The following is a 22,669-nucleotide window of genomic DNA, read 5'->3' as shown; positions in this document are numbered from 1 at the left end:
GCTCCTTCTTCACCACACTAGTTTGATACAGTGACCGCATCACTGCAGACGCTGTACCTGTCCACTTGTCAGACAAGACCCTGATATACCTGAACTCCTTCACTTGAGGCAGGGACTCTCCATCCACCTGAAGTGGAATAGCATAAAATGACATATTCTGACTTTAAACCTAATATAATACAATGAAGCTTACAGTTTGGTAACATTACAATACAAAGTATTGTATACATTCCTTATTTAAAATACCCAAAATTATTCTATAAGTGTAAGAATTAGCTTTCTCCACCAGTGTTAACTTGTAAATACATGGTATTTGTTGCAGTTCTTGCTATTAATACAGTGATATTTTCAGCCTACCAGTACAATCCCTATGACAGGATGTGCACTTTCTTCCTGATAGTGTAAGTGCGTGGTTCCTGTGACACACCCTGAAGTTGTCCCCTGCATTCTGCTTTGGTCCTGCTCTGTAGCACTTAGTGATCTCCACACAGACTCATGACTGCAGTGGAGCCCCAACAGCTCAGAGACAGATGTCGAGTGCAGCACAGCACTCTGCTGGGTCTTATGAAAGATGGAAGGTGATTGTGTTCTCCCTGAATGTGCTCTCAGGGGTTTCATTAAGATAATAAGGTTTTTAGTTTAGTTCATATGTGGTCATAATAATTGCACACATAACACTGAACAGACAACTCATTTAAATGAGATCAAATAAGTTAAAATAAATGTAATAGTACAGTTCACATGAAGCAGAAAATATAAAGAATAATAGTATGACATATGTACCGTGTAACACTTAAGCCGCCAGGTGGCGCTCTTGTTGAAGGCGAAACTAAAGTCCACACTTGGTGTTTCAAGTGGCTGTAAATTCGTAACATTCAGAATAAATGTGATATTTTGAATCCATATCTGTGCTTTCATTCATCAGGATTTCACAGTATGATATGCACAAACTTGTGTTATATATGCCTAGAGTATATAGATTTAAAAGTATTAGTAATATTATTTTTATTGTTATTTTTAAATATCTATTATTTAATAATAATTTAATTTTGTTTGAAACAATGAAATGGCTGTAAAACACTTCAATTTGAGGGTCTTTTAATTAGACCTAAGTGAGCTTATAGTCTGTTTCATTTTAAGTTCAGGCCTTATCTGCTGTTATGAATTCTACACAAATTATGACCTAATAAGCTATTTGTGGGGTTCTTTTGAATGAAAATATTAGCAGATAAAGTCACCACAACGCTCCACTCACTGTTTTACAGCCTAACCATCCATAAGACCATCCCAGGCACAACTCTTTATTTGTGAAACAAATCATACCAACAGCTTTATCTAAACTGCTAGATTTGACTTGCATTTTATTTACTTACAAAGTGCCACTAAGCATTAATATGCATTTTATTATCATCTATAAACTCCAGTATAACCATAGACTGTATATAATTCCATCTGTGAGTATAACTTACTCTCAGGAGCGAGTATAGGCCAGTTTTAGGGATGCTTCAGGGGTGCCTGGGAGCACAAGGGAGACCCTGGAGTCTAAGTAAAGTGCTCATTTGAGAAAGCTCAACAGCTACGGTTTACCCAGAATACCAGGTTATCCTCTTAAAGCATCAAAAGAGCAGGATGGTCCACCAAGAAAGAGAAGGCATCCCAGAGGCTCTTTCAAAAACAAACCCGCATCAACAACAGCTCAGTGAAAATGTCCCATGACTCAGATCACAGCCCAGAGTCTGAGCCCTGGAAGAGGAACACACTGAATAAAGATTTTTGCACATTTAAATTTGGCTCAAAGACTTGAGTAGAAGCTCTTCATTTTAAATAGTCTTTAACCTTTGTTACTCCATTGCGGTAATCCTTCACAAACTCTTTAGAAGGACATTGTTTTATGTTAGTGACTCTTCATTTTCATATGTAGTGTTCATGTTTTAATGTTCTTGTTTGGATACATAACTCTGCTTAGCTGGTTTATATAGACACTGCTATAGTTCATTATTGTACTGATTTCATGTGAGAACAGTCACTCATAGATATATGTTCAGGACATGTATGAGATTTTACAACTGAACCCACTGACTAAACAGAGCACTGACTAGTGATAGGGATGCACATTCAGGACAGGTCATCCTGACTGTACCAGCTACAATGCTCCAAATAATAAATAGTATAACACAACACAGTCTGATAAGACCAAGAGGTGCAATCAACTCCCTGCTGATGTTAAACAGGCCCCCACACTCTCTGTATTCAAGACCAGGCTTAAAACCTTCCTCTTCGGTATAGCATATGACCAGGTTACATAGTGAGGGAGTTAGGGACATTAAAACCCGGGATAAGACAGGCTGCAGTAGGAGATAACTAGCTGGGGGAAGTATGGCAACCTGAGCACTATCCTCTGCTTTGTCCTATTTTCTCATCAGCAATGCTATTCACATGTTGTCCCCTGTCCCACTCCCCCTGTGGAGTGTATCTCTTTCAGATGCCCCGATGACAGCTGGACCCTCCCCTCCTCCCCGCCTGGCCCTCCTCCTCGCCCGGCTCTCCTCCTCCTCGCCTGGCCGATTTTTCTTGTTTTGTCTGATTTTTCCTGTTGTTTTGTTTTGTGTTTAGGCAGCACGGTGGCTGAGTGGCAACACTCATGCCTCACAGCAAGAGGGTTTGGTTCGATCCCCGGGTCGCCAGGCCTTTCTGTGTGGAGTTTTTCATGTTTCTCCCCGTGTCTGGATGGGTTTCCTCCGGGTAATCCAGTTTCCCCCATCAACCAAAACATGAACGCCCTTCGAGACAACTGTTGTTGTGATTTTGGGCGTTACAAAAATAAATGAATTGAATTGAATTGAAGTCTGACAAAACAAACAAACACAAGTGCTCTTTTCTCCAACATTCTTAAGGTCAATTTTCAAAACATGATGAAAAGGTGTGCACAGGTAAATGGAGTATGTTTTGCCTTGCTTTAGGTCACCTTGGGTTTAGTAGATTGTTTCACATTTTGCAACTTAAAAGTCTATATTTGGAAAACACACTTTATAAACTTTCCATTTCCAAAGAGGTATTTAGGCATTGGAGCTCCCTCTTCTGTCAGTAACGGTAATGAGCAATGGAAAAATAAGCAAATTAAGTCATTAGGCAACAGGGATGCTATTTTAATATAGCTACACATTCGTTGTGAGGGCAATTTGACCACAGAATGAGTCCTGTGATGGCTTATGGGATTAAAAAGTGCTTAGGGCAAGTTCGTCTTTTTACCTGTGATGCAACAAATCAGGCAAAATGCGAATGGAGCATTTTTAAGTGCTCAGAGATGAATGGCTTGAAGCTAAATACAACTCCCAGTACGTTTGAGGGGATAACAATATAACATGGTTAAAAGCTAAAAAAAATACCATTTTGTGTGTGTTCTTTAAGCATAAAACTACTGTGGCAAAAATAAATTGTAGAAGAGGGTCTTGTGAGGAGAAGCTACCATATTTCAAAATAAAATCATGTCTACAGCTCACATTGCTGTGTTACAGAACAGAAAGAATAGTGGCATAGAGTCAAAGGAACATGTCTGGCAATGATGGGTTCTTTGCGGGAGTGAATTGTAAACCACAGCATATATGAAACTTCACATTAGAAAGACCATTAAGGATAAGATGTACACGAGACAGCTGGGACTCTGGATTGACTGGTGAGTTACTACACTTATTATCATATAAATGCAGTGTTTACAGCTGCATCCATATATATTTGATTATCTGAGACCCTGGTGAACTTGTGGTTTTGTGGGTAGTTTTCACAGCTTATATCTGGACATGTGCCACATATACTAGAATAACATATGTACACATTTTTAAAAGAAATGTGTGTAGGAGTGTAGGAGAAGTGAATGCTGGCCAAACACCAATAGCCATTGTTGGGCCCTTATAAACAAATGTGACCTTATTTCACATTGGAAAGGTTGAGATGCACTTTAATAAAGTCAGTTTGAGCACATGGGTCTGGTTCAGGTGTATTGACTGGAATTACACATTTCCTGAATTAGCACCTAATGACATCACAAGGTAGAACAGAGCATTATGAGCTTTGGAGAGGTAGAAGGACTAAAATGTAGGGTCACTCAAACATGTTTGAATGAAATTAAACAACTGACAATTACTAATTACTTTTAGTCTTAGTTTTTTTTCTTTTTTCTTTTAATTTTCAATTTTAGGTTTTATGAAATAATTATTTTTAGTTTTTGCCTAGTTTTAGGCAAAAAAAGCCCTTGTGAGGTCATGTGGTAACACAGGAAGTGCTCCACTGTGTTTTGAAACTCCATACACTCCATACAAGTCATTTGAATGATTTTAGTTCTGGCATTACGGATCTCTACTGAACAAAAGGTAAAAGGAGCTGTTAACTTTTTTAATCAACTTTTAGTCATACTTTCCTACATTGTGATTACTTTTTTTTTAACTATGATGATTATGATGAAATATTTTAACTATGATGAAATATTTTAAATCACTCTGAAATTAACACTGACTCATAATAGGTTAACTTAAAAAGTCATAGCGTACCATAACATCACCCTTAAACTCATACTAATCGCTTTGTATTTCTGAGCAGAAACAGTTGGAGACACACTAATCACTCTTTTCTTCTGTAACTCCGAGTGTGAATGACGCTACAAGTCTGGTCTGTTGTCACTTTTAAAGCTTAATAGGCCCCCTGTGGCTGGTGGCAGCACTGCACAGGCCTATGAAGAAGAGTAATGGTCAGGTGATTCACACAGAGCAGAATGTGACCAGTGGGTGAGCACTTGTGAGAAGCGCTCAGCCCACAGTAACACAGCACTGAGTCATGTGGCTGCCCTCAATGTACCTGTCCCATGAGAGAGAGGAGGATGGCCAAAATAGACACGACTTTTTATGGCAATGACTCCTCTTCTTTCTCATTATGGGTTAAATATGGGACAAAAAGAGAAGTAAACATTCATGGTGTTTCAAAGACTCCAGCCATGGAAGCTATGGAGGTGCTGTTTTTTTGTTGGTGTATAGCTCAAAAGAAATGCGTGAGTTATGTAAAAGTATAAACATGTATTGACTACTCTAACGATTTTGATAAGAATTGTATACCTTTCCAAAATAGGGTCAAATCATTATTATTATTTTATTTTTTTACGGAAATAACATTTGTGTCAAATCTCAACTATTTCTGGTTAGACTTACCCCACAGGTCTTTGTAACTGTCAAAGTCAGCTAATGCCTTGGTAGGGATCGGTTTGAAATGTGCGCATTCTCAGGCTGTGTTTTTGTATCACTGCTACTGTGAATCCTTTTGTGAATGACTTGCTGATTATAAAAAGTCTATTGTAAAACAAGCCTAATGCATTTGGTCATTCATTAATGTGATGCTGATATAAGACCTATGTATGATGCACAGGAGAGGATTTATAACAAAAAGCACTTTATGGAAAGATGGTCTTGCATTAGAATAGAGTCCTTTAATATAAAGGACAGGGACTGAAAGGAAACGGCACATGCAAATGTGCAGCTTCTATTTACGACATCAGATATGTTCTTGAATGTCACACCTTCAACATCTGCAGGGACATATGTGTAGTATTCATAGGATAATGCTATGAATACTACACACTTTATTAATTTAATATGTATTTGATGTTTTTTCAAGCATAATATTTACTTGCCTAACTTTAATTTTTGTTTGCTTAGTGCAAACATTCATCCCTCATACAACCATCACTCTGGGGCAGTGTGGGCTGTTTGTAAGTGTGCTTTATAAAAAAAAACAAAACAAAAAAAAACTTGACATTGACCTTCCACTTTAAATATTACTTTTTGTGCCTAAGGTAAGCCTTTCCCTTTTAACCGTAAAATTTTAAAATGTTATTCTTGTGGTTGTTTGTCAGTGACAGCAGGTCTAAGTGCATTCCCATGGTTCTTTTGAAATATTTTGTTAGAATTTTTGCTTTGATTTTAGCAAACCATTGCCTCATGCTTGAATCAGCTCATGAACAGAATTTTCAAAAGGGAAAAAGCAAAGTGTATTAACGTCCTGATTAAATGGCTTCATAAAAGGAGCCCATTGTAGCGATGACAGCCTAAGCACTGACCTTCTTGATGCCCTCCATGGGGCTGCTGACAGAGTTGTCATGACCGTTGTTCTTGTTGATGATCTTCCACAGCTCTGCAAATGTGTTGTCCTGCTCCAGAGGGTTTGTCCCTTTGGCCCGAAAGTATTCATACACCGCCGAGTCCCTCACTGTCCCGTACATCAGGTCTGACTGCTTGGACAGGTCGGCAAAAGACCTGTGAACAACATAGATGCACGTATATGAGCTAACAAGCTTGTTTAAAACACGTCCATTTTTAAATATCATTTCAAAATCTGTGACACTATGATGCAAGATTTCAGAAAAATAAGAACATTTTCACTGCAGTGACTTCAGTTGCAGCATCAGCTGACCACACCACAGATGAGCAATTTTAGCAAAGATTTACTACATGCTGGAGGAAATTTCACCTGCACATAATGTTAATACATCTTTGCTAATTAGAACCTGAGGCAAAGCACACCACGAATCATTACTAAAAATCAGCGACACACATTCAGTATCATCATTAAAGGGCCCATATCACACCATTTTCTGAGCTGTGTAATAATGCTGTTTCCTCATCGAAAACAGACCTGGAGTGTTTTGTTTGACACATGTTTAACACAAACTCTGCATATTTAGGCTAAGTTCTTCACTCAAACAGAAAACACTCTGATCCACCTTGTGATGTCATGTGATAATACAGGAAGTGCTTCACTATGTTTTTAAACTTCATACACCTTTATTTGAATCGTTTGGATGAGTTTAACTCTAGAATTATGGATCTCTACAAACAAACAGTAAAAGGTAGCTCTTAACATTAAAATGTTATGACATCACAAGGTGGAACAGAGCATTTTGAGCTTTGGAGATGTAGACAGACTAATAATAAAGGGTTACTCAAACAAGGCAACAACAATATAACATAACAAATAAGCACTTGCCTGTGATCTGAAAGGTGGTATGTTGCATTTTCGCAAAGCATGTAATATGTTTTAAGTGTTTTAGGTCAAAAAAATGTATTAGTTTACTCAAAAGACGTAATCAGAGTAAAACAAAATATGCAGTAAATATTGTCACATAGTTTGGATTTGTTAAATGGTCAACTGTCGCATTTTTATACACTCAAAGTGCTTTACATCAAGAAACCACTCTCACACACACACTCATACAACAGTGTATGCAGAGGAGATTTACGTGTCTTGCCCAAGGACACAATGACATCATTTGTTTGTTGAAGCTGGAATGACACTGCCAACCTGTGGGTTACATTGAGAGTGGGATTCAAACCCCCAACTTTCAGATCAGTGGACTAATGCTCTACTTACTGAGCTACATGCAAGATGACAGCTTCATTTTAGTGATTTAAAAAAAATTGATTTCTTACATGCAAAAAGCAGAGGTTATTATAGGCTCCATAAACTCCTTTCATACAACACCACTGAAGCAGTTCATTTCTGTCACGACTCATAGCTTATGATTTTACTGCTTCGAATTCTTGATCAAACTTCCCCTGATTCTAGTGTGCCCATCCCAGCTCTCTGTTTATTGCACTTTATCAACCAAATGCAGTGCACCTGTCGCTATATAAGCACATGGACTAACACACATCCGCAGTGTAACAACAACAACAACATCACAGGCCTAAAATCTCTGACATGCCTGTATCTGATTGTCTTCTTTCAAAAATGATGCTTTGGTTTTGAAAAGAACTCCGCCATTGTAACAAAATGGACTTGTTGTTGCAGGTGTTGCGTGGGCAGCCGAGACCCCAGCTGTATCTTACACATACGAGATGATTGCCAATTTTGCACTGCAGCATATTCGCTCAAACCCAAATGTCATTATAATTAGACTTTGCTTCCCAACGTAATACGAACGATAATCTAGCCGCGGAGATTATCTGGCGTGCGGCGGTCTGGGCCAGTGTGGGGGGGTGGGCTGGCTCCCCGTGTTTATGCGGCACGGATTGTCTTGTGTCTGCATTTTCCTAAAAAGCTGAAGTATTGAATGGCTTATCTGCAGGTGATAATGTCAGGCTAATTCAAGCATATAATTAAAAGTGTACAAGTGTGGAGACACACCAATGTGTGCAGGAAAAGCGTGTAATGTTTAGAGGTGTCGGGGGTGAGACTGTAACCCTGTCCTTAAAACAACAACATAATGTCAGGCTATTTGTGTGAGGTATTTATCTAGAGTTTTATCATTTCAAAAGTGAATTTCTTATTTCAATTTTTAACACATCAGTCTTAATAAACTGACATACACCATTACCTGAGTACAGATATATTGTAAAAGCAGCCCGTAGGGTCAAAATGAGACCGATATGAGGTGTGTGCAAGAAATTGTAGCACGTTTTTATTGTCCGCGAATAAGGAGTAATGCTGCCGCGCTGTTAGCATGCTAGTTATTGTTAGCATTACCGTGACAGCAGATGTCCACTCTAGCTTCTGAATATTATGAACACACTTACAAACTCACAGGGAAAATATTTAGGATGCGACAAATGAGTTAGGAAAGTGAGGGATATGTGGATGAATGTCATTTTTAACACTGACTTTTCCATTTTATTTGTTACTAAGGTCACATCACACAGAGATTTGCTTTTACTTGTTGAATCAAGATGTCCTGTCCACACTGTTTTATATTATTGGAGGTCAGCATGCTAGCTAGCTTGCTGTGTCCCAAAGCTTATTCCAACTTTTACTGAAAATGTAAAATATAAAATAAGCCACCTATTAAAATTCAAATGAATTCAAATAAAGACTACCTGAGTGTTTTTAAATGTAGAATATTTCAATTTGTGCTGTTGTTTTAATATATACTATGCCTCAATATTAGCATTAGCTTTAGCACTGAGACACAAACATGTCTCTTTGTAAACACAGACGTATCTCTGGTGAACTGTTGATTTTATTTGTGTGGTGTTTAACATATTATCAGTGACATCCACACACAGCTCCCTGTCCACTGTCTGATCTTTAAATATTTATTCATTTTAGTCTGACCCTGCAAAAACCCCACAGAGAGCAAATTAAACAGGAAGTAGACCCAAACAGTGAGGCTGCCGGGCACTGTTGTGTACAGAACCAATTTCCCACAACCGCATGTTATTTTTTGTGTTTCACCTGTGGAAAAAACTTTCCTAAATGTATTTCACACCAAGTAAAACTATCAATCGACACATAGCACTGATGAGGGTCTCAACAAGTATTAGCTCAAGAGTATCACAATAAGTGACGCTATACTGAACATAGAGGACATTTGTTACAGAGATTTTTAAAAATAAATAATATATCGTTTTGCCAAATAGAAGATACTTCGGTCCATCAGGACAGATGCAGTCAACCATAGAGAGGACAAAAACACAATCTCAATCCCATCTTCAGGACATATACATTGAGAAAGCCCTACATAGGCCTACCTCTTTGTCAGCCATAATAAGTACTATTCCATTCAACCCAAATAGAACAACTGGTCACAGCAGGTGTTTACCTAAAGTGACCTAACAATGGAGTGAAGGGAAACTAGAGCGCACCTGTCAGCTGGAGTAAATAGTGCGACAAAAGTCCACAACAAACTCACTCGCGTGAGTCAGCCGTATGTGTCATTTCAGATTCAAGTCAGATAGGAGCAAAGACATTTTCAAGGCCGCAGTCCCGAGTTGATCTGGGAAGACACGACGTTTCCGTTTTATACAAAAATCCACTGGAACCAGGCGATATTGTTCGGAGTTTTATCATGTAGACAATTTCACAGTCAGACCTTAGCTTCAGACTACGCTGTCAAAGCTGCTGAGCAAGACAGCAAAATGTGGAATAACAGAAATAATAAAAGGAACATTTTAGTTTTCTGTTCATTTGAGAAACTCAGAAATGTGATACCCAATACAACCAAATTGCTATAATTAACCAGTCAAGATTTATTTTCTGGTATTCACTGAAGAGTATTCTCCAGCTATCAGCAGTGTAGCTCCTGGAAAGTGTGCAGCTTAAAATCTTGAAATGACTCTCGATTGTCATTCATCTCACACAATTATGTTTCGACCAAGTGCTTGTGCTGAAGTAGACTATGTGAAATACTCGATACTTGATGTAAGTAAGCCCACTTATGGAGGCTCATTTGGGTATAATATTCTATAGAATAGTATAAAACTTTCTGTATCCTTGGAATCATGCAGGTGACATGCCACCTTCAGAAAGTTACACAGTGTTGCTTTAATGTTGCCAACAAAACATACTTATGCTAATCATAAGCAGCCTTGGGGATATAAATCAACTTCAATTTATATTCATGAGAACCATCCAACTCATTTGTCTCATTTATTTTAGATTTTTTTTCTCCAAACATCAGAGCTGGAGACGGCTTAAAATTAATATCTCTGTATTGTTATTGTCTAAATATTGTTATTTTATTAGATTATTGCTTAATACAAAAAACAAAAAAAACACAAAAAAATAACATTGTGTTACACATGATTCAAAAGTTCAGCCCATAAGGATTCATTTACATTAGAAAATAACACATTTTCTGAGCATCATTACTTAAGTTATTTATAGACGAGGCCATTTTGATTAGAACAGCAAAGTACATACTTTTTAATGAATAATTCCCCCTTGAGCCTTAACTTAAGTTTATGTATAATTAGCGTTATAGTATTAGTATTATTTGTTATGTAGCCCGTCTAAATAGTTTGAGATACCTCCGATTCAGAGTGTTTTAACTTTTTTTTTTTTAATGGCTTTTTATTGGATTGACCTTAAAGTCGCCGGCCGTGAGGCGCTCGACATGCACCTTAATCAGCCAATAACAGGCTGCAGAAAGTCCAGACTGGTAAAAAGTAATATGAACAACAACTCACAGAAGGATGTATTGGAGTAATAAGACAGCTTCACTGACCTCTTAGATGTGGCTATCAAAAGAACCCAAAAGTGCTGCAGCCTATATACTGCAATGCTTCTTTTACCCGTATACAATGGCTGGCTGCGAGGCCAGACGGGATGGGAAATTGAAGCCTAGCAACTAGCAGAAATCTGGCAGCTCTATTCTATCTCCATAGCACAAGTGGAGGCAAAAAGTACCCAAAGTAAAAGGCAGGATAAGACTTGTGGGTTGAATCCACTTTCTGGCAGTGAGCTACTCAACTCTGCAGTACTGAAAGTAGACCACTACAATATACAGAGACGTGCATCAGTGAGGGAAATGGCAATGCACGTTGCACCTGTACACAGGTATCGGCCTGTGTTTTGTTATCCTCAAGACTAAAATGTTATAGTTACAAGAAAAACAGCAGAGCATGTTGTTTTATCAGTGTATATGAAAATTGTATTGGATAAAGATTTTATAATTTCAATTCATCATTTACATTGAAAAGAAACACAATATACAATATTACTGAATAATATCCCTTCTGGAAGCACTTTTTAATAAAACTGTACTTCTCTAAAGAATGTTCAGACCCCACACTTGTACTCTCCCTTGAGTAAATATTTTTGAAAATTCAAGGTTTTTATAAATCTTTTCCACAGTTGCCCTAACAGTAGCTGTAGTTATTAGTCTCTCTACTCGAGTAGTAGTGTGCCACAATACTGTTGTGCCTCCTTGCAGTAATTTCTTGGATCGCTATATTGTACTTTTCCCTTGAGTAATATAATTCTGAAGTAATGATACTCTTTCTTAAGTATAGTTTCCGGCTCCTCTACCCACCTCTAAGATCTTGTAGTGTAAATATGAAAGACTTAGGCCTAATAGAAGTGATCTGAATCCAGCCTTAAACTTGGCGACTCTGCCTTTTGCATAGCCGTGAAACCTAATTTCTTTACTCAGCTTTACTTGAAACTGTCGCTCAGTGTAATTAAATGAACTGGATTAGCTTCATAAACACATGATTAAAAACATGCAGTGTATACAGATATTTCTGTTGGCAAACTTTACTTGTCACATTTCATTACCATGCCTTTGCTTTGAGCCTTGAATTTTACTTGGTATTACGCAATGAACTTCATTTACAACATAAAACTGCATATATTTATTTACAACAGGGCCACATAAATATACATATGGGAATAACTTGATTAGGGTGAGATTTTTGTTCATAAATAATAAATAAATGCCTACACGTATTTATCAATTAATGAACTGTGTGAATTCATCAACATTCATTTGGATAATACACCGTTTCCTCATTAAAATTAATTGAGTATTCTTTAAATGCACTCATTTTACGAAAAAAGTTAACATAATTATATTCATGATTTAACTATATTTAGTGAGTTGTTTTTTTTTGGACATGGGCAGTCGATATGGCAAAGGTAGAGGTAATTTCATGACTGTTACCTAGCAACTATAATGTTAACAGGAGCAAAACTTGTCTAAACTGACTATTAGATATGACTGGAAAAAATAAATGACAACACCTCCATGTTAAATCAGTGTTTAATCTGCCATATTGATTTGTTTCTCAAGCATAAATTGTGACTGTATTTTGTATGGATTTTCTTTTGTTGTTGACATAGGCAGAGGTGTTCTGTTTTATAACTGCTCCTGTATTTTTGTACTCTTCTTTACAATCTGGCTGATATAAAACTATTAAAAAAAAAAATACTTACCACATGTACTACCCCCCAAACTCAGTGATAATAGAAAAACATGAACACCTGTCATATGCACCTTAATACTGCTCTATGTTATCGCAATCATGTCTGTTTTGATCCATTTGCGTTGCTGTTCCTCCAAAGCAGAAGATGGACACAGGTGAGCGGTGCACTGTTTAACATTCGGTCCCTGTCCCGACATGTCCACATGTGGCTATTTGTACGGCAGTACACAGACCCAATGCAATCAAACGCCTTTCGAGCCATTCTTTGGGGAAAGACAGCAAACCAAATTGGATTTACCCACAAATAACATTGGAACTGAGGACAGACTAGTTGTTAGGCACTGGGTCAAAAAATTACAGAAAACAGAAGCGAGTTGGAGATGAGGGAAGTGTGCTAATGAAGCAATAGCCATATGTATGAAAACAACTATTTGAAAAAACTGTTAAAGATAACAGACAGCAGATTATTCAGGGGCAATGGGAAGTGTTTCATGTAGCCTTCTGCTGCATTCAAGGCTAAACCAGTTTCCATAGTGTTATATATTTATACTATGTCCTTGATGGCAAATGAAAAGCATGGCATTTGCATGAACTAATATGTCTAGGAAATAGTGCAGCATATTTCTTAGCCCTTGAGTAGTATTGCAAGAAAAGAAAAATCGTTACACAGTGATAGAAGGCAACAAAGTAAAGTACATTTTTGAAGTAGACTGACTACCGTAAATTTCGGATTATAAGCCGCTACTTTTTTTCCACGCTTTGAACCCTGCGGCTTTTACAGCAGTGCGGCTTATATATGGAATTTTACTGGATAACGGCCCCTGGGGGGCGCTCTCTAGCTGTAAACGTAAAAGTGAGACAGACGTGGGGAAAGATTCTGCTCTGAAGAATTCACTAGTTTTGATTTTGAACGATCATTTTGCGCATCATGAAATGGATATGATGCAGTTTTTAAGATAAAGAAACAGAAAGGAAACAGAGCAGGGGTCGGCCTTTAACACGCAAAGAGCCATTTGGACCCACTTTCCACATAAAATAAAACACTGGGAGCCGCAAATACTTTTTGACATCTAAAATGAAGATAACACTGTATAATAACAATAATGTAACGGAATAATGTAGGTTTTACTTTCACGGACAAGCCTTCTACACGTGGCAGATAAATATGGCAAAAACAACTTAAGTGCATTAAAAAAATACAACTCACCAAACCGCTGCATCATGCATCGCGCTGATTATGTGATTATGTCTACTCTACTCCGCAGTTTCTTTAAAAAAACAACAACAAAAAAACTCGTAGCGTATCGTTTAATCCCAGGTGCTTATTCTCCATGTGCCTAAGCAGTTTTGAAGGTTTCATTGCCGTATTTGCTTTTCCCGTATGTTACGCAGAGCGGACTCTGTGCGTATGTCACCTGTAGCGACAAACCCAGATTTTAAGTAGGCATTGTCTGTTAAATTTATCTTTCTTTTTCTTGGAGGTCGTAGTCTCCTCTTCTGGCTCCTCAGTTGTCCTTTTCCCCTTTGTTAAAAAGATCTCCAAAGACTTTTGTTTTGGCTCATTTTCACTCACTTGTGGCTCTACTTTTGTGCGTCGTGTCTGATGTGTTATACGTGATACGTCACCGCGGAGACAAGAGCAGATAATATACTTGCTACTACATCAAATAGATTTCTGTGGCGATTTCCAGCAGGATTTTCATGATTCATCTACGGACGAGCTTATTAGTGTGTCATTAGGGACGGGCCAAAGTTGCTCCTGACCCCTGTGCGCACAGCGTCTGAAAATCAGGGCTCTTTACGCAGGACTGTGAGCTGTGTCTGTGTTAGTTCCCAAGCCACGCAGAGCCGCAGTATAAGGCTGAAAGAGGCGCATACGGCTCCGGAGCCGCGAGTTGCCGACCCCTGAAATAGAGCCACTGCACGTGAGCTCGACATCAATGAATCCAACTTGGTCAATGTAAAAAGACGACAAAAGTTTTCAGAGGAAATAAAAGCAGATTTTCCGTGTTGGTGCAGCTTTATTTTCTAAACCTGCAGATGTGTTCATCCCGTGTTGTTGTCGTGTTGGTTCCAATTTTCAGGCACAGTTTTAAAAAAGCGTGTCGGTGCACCGTCTTTCTGTGTAAATATCTCATGTTACAATATGAAAACCTGCGGCTTTTATTCAGGTGCGGCTTATATATGTACAAAATTGATTTTCTCTTCAAATTTAGCTGGTGCGGCTTATATCAAGGTGCGCTCTGTAGTCCGAAATTTACGGTAATACAAAGCATTTTTACTGGTGGTTTGAGTCCTGCTGAAATGTCCAAGGGTTTAGCATGCCCATGGTGGCAAACCTGTAGTGTTTTGAGTTCAATCAACCACTGTCCTTATGTAAGTTTATAGATATGAACAGTCTTGAATAGGTCATTTTATTTAATCTACATGACATTGTAAAAGTTGGTTAGATACGAACGAAGCAACTACCTCTTTTTTGTGTGAATTGCAGCCTTAGTTAAAACAATGCCTCTTAATGGAAGTGTATTATGTTTGCACCCCTCAAATGCACCCTCAGTCAGGCTGGTCTGCACCTGGGCCTGTCTCCAAAGCTACAAGTCACAGAAATCCTATCTTTACTTTTTGGTTTCGTGTCAATGGAATGACAACATAACGTACCATTCAACACTGGAAAAAAAAGGTATTTTATGGGATGAAGCCTTACCGTACTGCATTATCCATGCGCGACACGGTGAGATAAGCTGCTAGATTTGCAGTGTATGAAGAACACACAATAAGAGTGAAGAGCCACCAGCTTCCCATGACAATCCGCAACGCCACTGATCCAAGGATAGCGTCGCTTCCTGTTGAAAAAGACAAAAATATGACAGTTTATCCCACATCCAAACGGGTTTCAATGTTACAATAAAACCTAAAGCACTTCAGTTAATCATATTCGGCAGTTCATTTCTTGATCCAGAATTCAAAAGTTGCCAACATGTAGGTGTGCTGTTTATGTTGGTTAGCCTTGTTGTCCAAATGGTAAATGTTTTATTTATAGACTTCCTTGAGTGGGAGAGCCAATAAGAATAGGGCTTTTGAACCTGCTATCTGCCTGGTTTACTTCCAGCATGTTTAAGGAGATTGGCTGACTCCATAACAAAAACAAAAGCCAAGTGTAAATGTTGATTTAATTACTTGTTGGACTTGCAAAATGGTTAATGGCTTTTAAAGCAAAGGAAGTGGTTTTGCCTAATATCCCCCTCTGTCTTTTGTTGGCTATATACACACATGGAATCTCTTAATACTAAAGCTAAGTTAATGTAATCCACAGGCATTATCTTGAAAGTGAAGTATATGCGTTTTGAGTTTGACCTTGATCTTCCTGTCACTTCCAAAAACAGCTCATGACGTGGATCTCCAAATGTCAGATAGCATTGTAATTCTGGAGCGTAAAGCCGCAGAAATGTCATGGGATAGACTGTGGATTGTGAAATGTAATGAAAACATATTTGTCTCAAAGTGTCACAATCAGCACAGCTGGGCCCCGGGACAGTATGGGTAAAAACACTGAGGGCTCCTGACAGATACACAGACCACACACGGCTTTGACTGATTGGCCGAGGTCATTCAATGTGAATTTTACTTAATTTTGACCAGGCTCTGCATGCTGCTTTAATGAAATGTATGAGAGAGTCTTTTTCATCTTCTGAACAAATTGATTAAAGTCTCCTTTTATATTTACATCGTGGACTTTCATAGATGATTTCCTATCTTCCCCAACTCCTCAAGGAAAAAAGGATAAAGCTATTCAAATGAGCAGTGATAAGAAAGTTAGTATGCCTTTGGGTAGATAGTTTAATCTGCCTTGAACAATAAAACCCAGCCAAGTGTTGGCATATCATTATGAAATCAATGGGGGGATTTGGTTGCCAAGTTGATTGCTCTCTGACAATAGTGTGCTATGCATCACTGGTCAGATCCATATCTGAAGAAAAATAGATCCAATCCACTTGACTGAAACAACAGTGGCCATGTTGTGAGCCAGGCCAAAAACTGAAGACAAATAGGCATAACGTTTAGCTCTGCCTGGAATACAGTGGGAGGGGGTTAAAAAGGTTTGTCGGCTGTGGGCCAGACTTTGATAGATGCCGCTCAGAATCTAAAATCGTCTCAAGACATATCATTTATCCAAAGTGGACTCCCGTGGTTCAACATCAGTTTTAAAAATAGGATGTTCCCCTCCTCAAGGACATCTTTGGGTGGGTGCCATGCCTCTGGGTGACTCATGCTGTCTGCACACTCTTCTATACATGTTTCTTGGCATTGTCACCATCAAAACTGATGGCCACTTCTGGTTCTGGTTCTTCAACTCAAAAATAGAAGATAACATATGATTATACTTTCCGTGGTTGCAAGATTCTGACAAACAACTTGAACAAAAAGTAATAGTTTAACTGTAAACATAATTCAATCAACACATAGTTGCACTTTCTCTTTATCACTTACCTTGCTGTACAAAGGCTCCATAGACGATCCAGATGGCGCTTTGCAGAGACGTGGACACGGAGGGAGCGGGGTGGCCTCCGGTGTTGCTCTGACAGCGCACAGCCTGGATCCTCCGCAGCAGGAAGATCATGATGCCTACCACGGGGATAGCAGCCGCGATGCACGCCCACACGGCCAGGTCAAACGGAGCCAGCAACGAGAAGATGTTGATTTTCTCCTCCGATTTGCGCATCAGGATGCCCACAGAGTAGTCCAGGTAACGCTTGCTGAAGTCCACCACGCTCTCGCGCTCCGGGGTGATGGTGATGGCTGATAAGGCCAGGTCAGCCCTCTATGGAAGAAACGTGTAGGTGGGATAGTCACATCACTGTCCATGGAAAGATTGGTATAAGGGTTTGCTGTATGCTACGGAATGCTAGCAGAGAGAAAAAAACAGCTAGCTACCTGGACAATAGACTGTATACACTGCAACTTTGGGTCTGGGGAAGGATGCAGACTACACAAAACAATGGGAAGCCAAAATCTGACACTGAAACCCTTCACATCACATATATTTCTTAATAGAGAAATATTAATTGTAAACTTTTTGAGCATTAAGGGGGTTACACAATAGACACTAGTTGTACATTTAGACAACACAAATAGACAGCCATACACTATAAGAATAAGTCAACATGGCCATTTATTATTGTATGCATTTCATTTGTCAGTCTGGGAATCTAACCTATGCCTTGTTTACATGAAGGCTCATCACTACCTGCATCCTTTTAGAACGTTACATCATTAAATACAAGTAAATTTATACAGGAAAAAGTTGCCAATATTGTGTTGTTTTCATGAATTTAATTGGAGAAACAACTGAATTGGTTATATTTCCTCTGTTATCTTACTCTACCAAACCAATGCTTTAATTTCTCTACAGGACAATATGGCTTTCCTCCCAGAAATTTTTTTGGATTGCAATTTGAGCAATGATTTACTAAGCAAAAAAGACTCAAAACAAAGCACCAACCTTGCCAATAAGTTCTCCGATCATGCCGTTCCAGGATCCGTTTGGCAGTGCCGTTCCGTACTTTCCATCCGCCACTTGGTAAATGTCATACTTAAATCCCAGAATTTTGGCCAGGGCATCTAGAACATCAATGGAAAAGCCCTTGTACCTCTTGGGCTGGCCTAGAATGTTCTCTGCCACCATCACAAAAGGCTCCTCCTGTCCATGCCAAAGAACACAGTGCGAAGGAGACAATATGTTAACACTGTAATGATAATAATCAGCATTAGATTATGGGAATTCTGTCCATGAGGCAACTATTATTCTTAAACTTCTGGCAAAAAGGACTATAATAATAATAATAACAATACAATCCCAAAGCAGCATTATTCATCCACTTCATACTCTGTGGTAAACTATTATTGTAGCCACAGTTGTCCTGGGGCAGACTTATGGAAGCAAGGTTGTTAATTTGCTCCATCAGCCTCTCCAACCACCATCTTTCACTCACGTACACACCTCCGCTCTAACACTGACACACTGTCAACTACTTAAAGGCCCTCTACCTCATCTTTTCCCATGTCTTTGAGCAAAAACATTTGTCTTCTACCAGTATAGATGTTTTGTATAAGCAGCTCTTGAGGTCAACATAAGTCTGCATGTAACTTTTTATTGTCTGTTTATCAGGAGGTTTACATTAGCATGCTATTTCTTAGCACCGGTTTGTGAAAAGCAATTATAAACTTATTGAGGTGAATAATTAGGATGCTCGGAATTTCAAGGTATGCAAACCATGAAATTAAGTAGGTCTATTTTTGTTCTTTTTTTTTTTCCTTTTTTAGACAGTAAAAATCAAGTACAGTGCCTTTAACCAAAGCTGGACCATTTATCAAGATGCGACACAGTCTCCACAGGGTTTGAGCTGGCAACTCAGATGATTGTCGTATTCATTCATCTTAAGAACTTTTCGCGTGACAATTTTATGAAGAGATTCCGAGGTGATCCAACTTGAACTCCATCTTAATAAAAGGCTTTCGTCTGCAAACTGTTGACCTGTAACACACGGCGCCGCCACAACCGCGAAGGTCCATCATCACTTGGATTGCCATTGTAAATTTATCCTAGTAGCCCATGATTCTTCTTTATGGGTGGGAGGGGGTCTGGGCAGAATTGGATGGGTTGGAGTGGGGAAAAAATAGTAAAGGTAGAAGTAGGCCGAGGTAATGACTTGATTAAGTGACACTCCTGGAAAGTTGAGAATAAATATGGCGCAGAGTAAATCATGTGTGAAGAAGGGGGAAAACAGATAAAGTGGGCAAGTCCGAGAGGTAGTGCTCTGAATTGATGAAGCCGGCTGAGGGAGAGCTGCTCTGTTGTGGTGAGCGGGAGTGACTGTAATGGGCTTCTGATGGCCAGGCCTTAAGAGAAAATCTGTATTCAGTGAACCGCGACTGAACTGAGATCAAGTTAAGGTGCTACATTCTTCTAAAGCGGGATGTCTTCATATGGAGAGAACGTTTGTATATAGTGTTTGATGTGCCAGTGAATACATTGTCTGGGGAAAAGCTGTGATTATAGAGCTTCTGTTTCAATATTGGGTTTAATTACTCTAATGAATAGCCTGTAAATATAAAAGAGGGCCTTCGGGCAGGCTACATAAAACAGGGATTGAAAAAGACTGTGATTTCGGTTCATTAAAGTTCAGTGGCCGCAATAGAAAACGGTAACAGTTTTAAATTTGACTTAAAATGCTATAATTATACAAATAAATATAGTCTATAGTCTGACTAGAACATAAAACAGCTTTTGAAACCCTTGTACAGTTACAAATGTGTCAACCTACCATGGAGATGTTATTGCTTTGTCTGGAATGTTTAACAGTATGGCATTAACCTTATCTGGCATTTAGTTAATTGCAGGTGTTTTATTGAGCAAAAGCACTTTTAAAAAGATTTTGTGATTCTGTGATTGGGGTTGTCCCTTCAGAGATCTAACCTGTAGCGTGACCTGACGCCGTCATTTCCTTGTCTCTATGGAGAAAGACTAGTTTAATGACATGCTATGGATCATTCCAGGCAAAGCATTAGCATCTCAATGGAGGCAAGCATTGGTGGACTCTCTGCTGGAAAAATGAGTGCACTTTTAAATGGAAGGACAAGGATGTATTCTCATATGTGAATCATTTTCTTTAATACTATGCTACAACCGTTCATAAGGCGTGTATGCATGAAATAGTTTAGATCTGCGCTCTCGTTTGAGGGAACGGCGTTCGCTTCTCACCAGTAATGTTACGATCTTGAGCGTCACCCCCTGCATCCCACTCTCGATGCGATTCTCCTTCAGGCTCCCGTTCAGACCACGAGTCGAGTCCCACGTCGCCAACTGCACAGGAACAAACAAACAGATGTTATTTATATCAGGTCAAAGGTCAATATGTAACATCTTTCAGACAACAAAGCACACATTACAACATAATATTTTGCAGTATCTAAAAAGGCGTTTGGACTTTTTAACATGATATTACACACTGGTTGGAGTTTTGTTCATAGTCTTTTTATTTGAAGCCAAATGTTCACAGTAGTATGAAATTGCACTTAATTCACTCAGAGATAGTTTTCAATGAAGCTTTATGTCAGACTCCAGAGGGTCCAGTTTGAAATGATAAAAATATATTAAAGAATTCACTATGGTGGAAGATCAGTCACTTTGCTTTGCCTAGAATATTATACAGTATAGCATTTAATCTCTCTGTAAACTAGCAGCTGACACCCCCAGTCCTAGTTACAGGTCAGATCTGTGGAGAGGCATCATACCCACAGTAACAATGCACGTTTTCTGAACAATTTCTGAACAATCTGAACAACAACAAGGTATTTCTGAACAATTGAATATATGCTAAATAGATGTGTTGAGATTAGTTCAATGCCATACTGTGGAACCTTCCAGGCAAAGCAATGACATCTCCATGGCAACAAGCAGAAAATGTACGTGCACCGTTAGTAAAACAATCTGGTCTAACAAGTGTCAGGAAATAACATTCTAATTTCAAGTTATTATAGAAGTCACAATGATCTTTTTTGGCAGTTGAAGAATGACAAAACGTGACCACTGGCAGTCTAGTTTATGGATGTGAGACGTGCTTTGTCTACGGCAGAATACAAAGCAGCTTGTGTGGATGTCCAGGCCCAACCAGTTGCCAAGACAACAAGTAGCCCATTAGCATGCTATCAAGACACTACACTTCAACTTGCACCGCAGAGTACGCCTTTTATCACACTTTGTTGGCAATCTACAAGCCACTTCATCAGAGAATATTCACACATGGAAATCTTCATCCAAACATAACAATCCTCATGTAAATTAACAAAGCAGCAGCGAAGATGATGTTACGAGTCAGGAGAGAGAAAGTTTTAGAGTGCAGACTGGCTGTGGCTGGGATTCTTTGTCGGTTTAAAAGTCCTAAACGCCATATAAAATCATCTCACATAATGACACTTGAAAACATCTATATACAAGAACCTCAGTATTGTAAACATGTATATTTGTTTATGTTCTGTATCATATGCATAAAGTACAGTGTGGAAATTGACACGAAATTAATTATACAGTGAAATACTTTTGATTTATTTATAAAACGAGAAGAGCTGGAGAATAGAAAATATGCAATTAAAGTATTAAAATAGACTACAATATCAGAATACACGTAACAGCTACATTACTTGCATAGAAGTGTGGAAATAAAACAATTAAAAACTGTACTGTAGAACATTCTCCATGGAGATAAGTTTCATGCAATATAGCTGAAAATTTCATTTCCATGGAAACAAGCAGGAGCTGGGTTTGTAGAGAGTAAGGATACATATTTGTCTGTGCAATAGCAACAAAACAAGATGGAGAAAATCTAGTCTATTTTTTCTGGCTAAAATGTTACATACTGTGGCTTTATTAAGTTATAAAAAGGCAAAATAATTGAATAACTGTGTAATTCAAGTAAAACTATAGTGGCTAAGCATCTATGTCTGCAGTAGCACATAAGGACAGCCGAAACAGCAGGTAGTGAGCGGAGTGAATTGTACTAGATTTAAACAGTCTGTATGTGGGTAATCCCTTTGTCATTCAGATACAGTCCATAGCAAAGGAAGGCTGAATTAGGGACAAAACTGGATAAAACGTTCTACAAAACTACAATTTAAAACAATGTATATATTTTCTAATTGTGATTACAGGTTAGAATAATCTCTTTCAAAAATATTTCTTTAAACCAAAATGCAACATCAGTAGTGAACAGTTTCCAATTGAAAAACCAAAAGAAACAATCTTTTCCACTATATTCATTGGATGAAGTGAAATGTTGGTATTCGTAGCTGTACTAAGTTTGTTTGGACTTTCATAGCTCCAGCTTGTAAATAGTTAATGAGTCCTGAAGCGGACATGGGTAGTGCGGGATGTGACACGCGGTTTGGGGCTGGACTGTTTGGAGAAGAGGATTTGAGCTGACAGGCCAAGCTCA

At 38.6% G+C, this 22,669-nt stretch overlaps 1 protein-coding gene across 2 annotated transcripts in view; it reads right to left on the bottom strand.

Moving 5' to 3' along the window:
* grid1a (glutamate receptor, ionotropic, delta 1a) overlaps positions 1–22,669 on the bottom strand; it is a 429,424-nt gene that overhangs the window by 6,120 nt on the left and 400,635 nt on the right. For both annotated transcript variants that reach the window (XM_033979576.2, XM_055227265.1), the window contains 5 exons: positions 20,440–20,541; positions 18,181–18,378; positions 17,169–17,499; positions 15,385–15,523; positions 6,101–6,296 (listed from right to left, as the gene is read on the bottom strand). In XM_033979576.2, coding sequence (XP_033835467.1) covers positions 6,101–6,296; positions 15,385–15,523; positions 17,169–17,499; positions 18,181–18,378; positions 20,440–20,541 — 966 coding nt within the window. The remainder of the gene's footprint in view (positions 1–6,100; positions 6,297–15,384; positions 15,524–17,168; positions 17,500–18,180; positions 18,379–20,439; positions 20,542–22,669) is intronic.

This window comes from Periophthalmus magnuspinnatus, chromosome 15 (assembly GCF_009829125.3).
Source record: "Periophthalmus magnuspinnatus isolate fPerMag1 chromosome 15, fPerMag1.2.pri, whole genome shotgun sequence".
NCBI classification, from domain to species: Eukaryota; Metazoa; Chordata; class Actinopteri; order Gobiiformes; family Gobiidae; genus Periophthalmus; species Periophthalmus magnuspinnatus.
The sequence above is the reverse complement of the archived record's forward strand: the minus strand, read 5'-3'. Positions and strand labels throughout refer to the sequence as shown.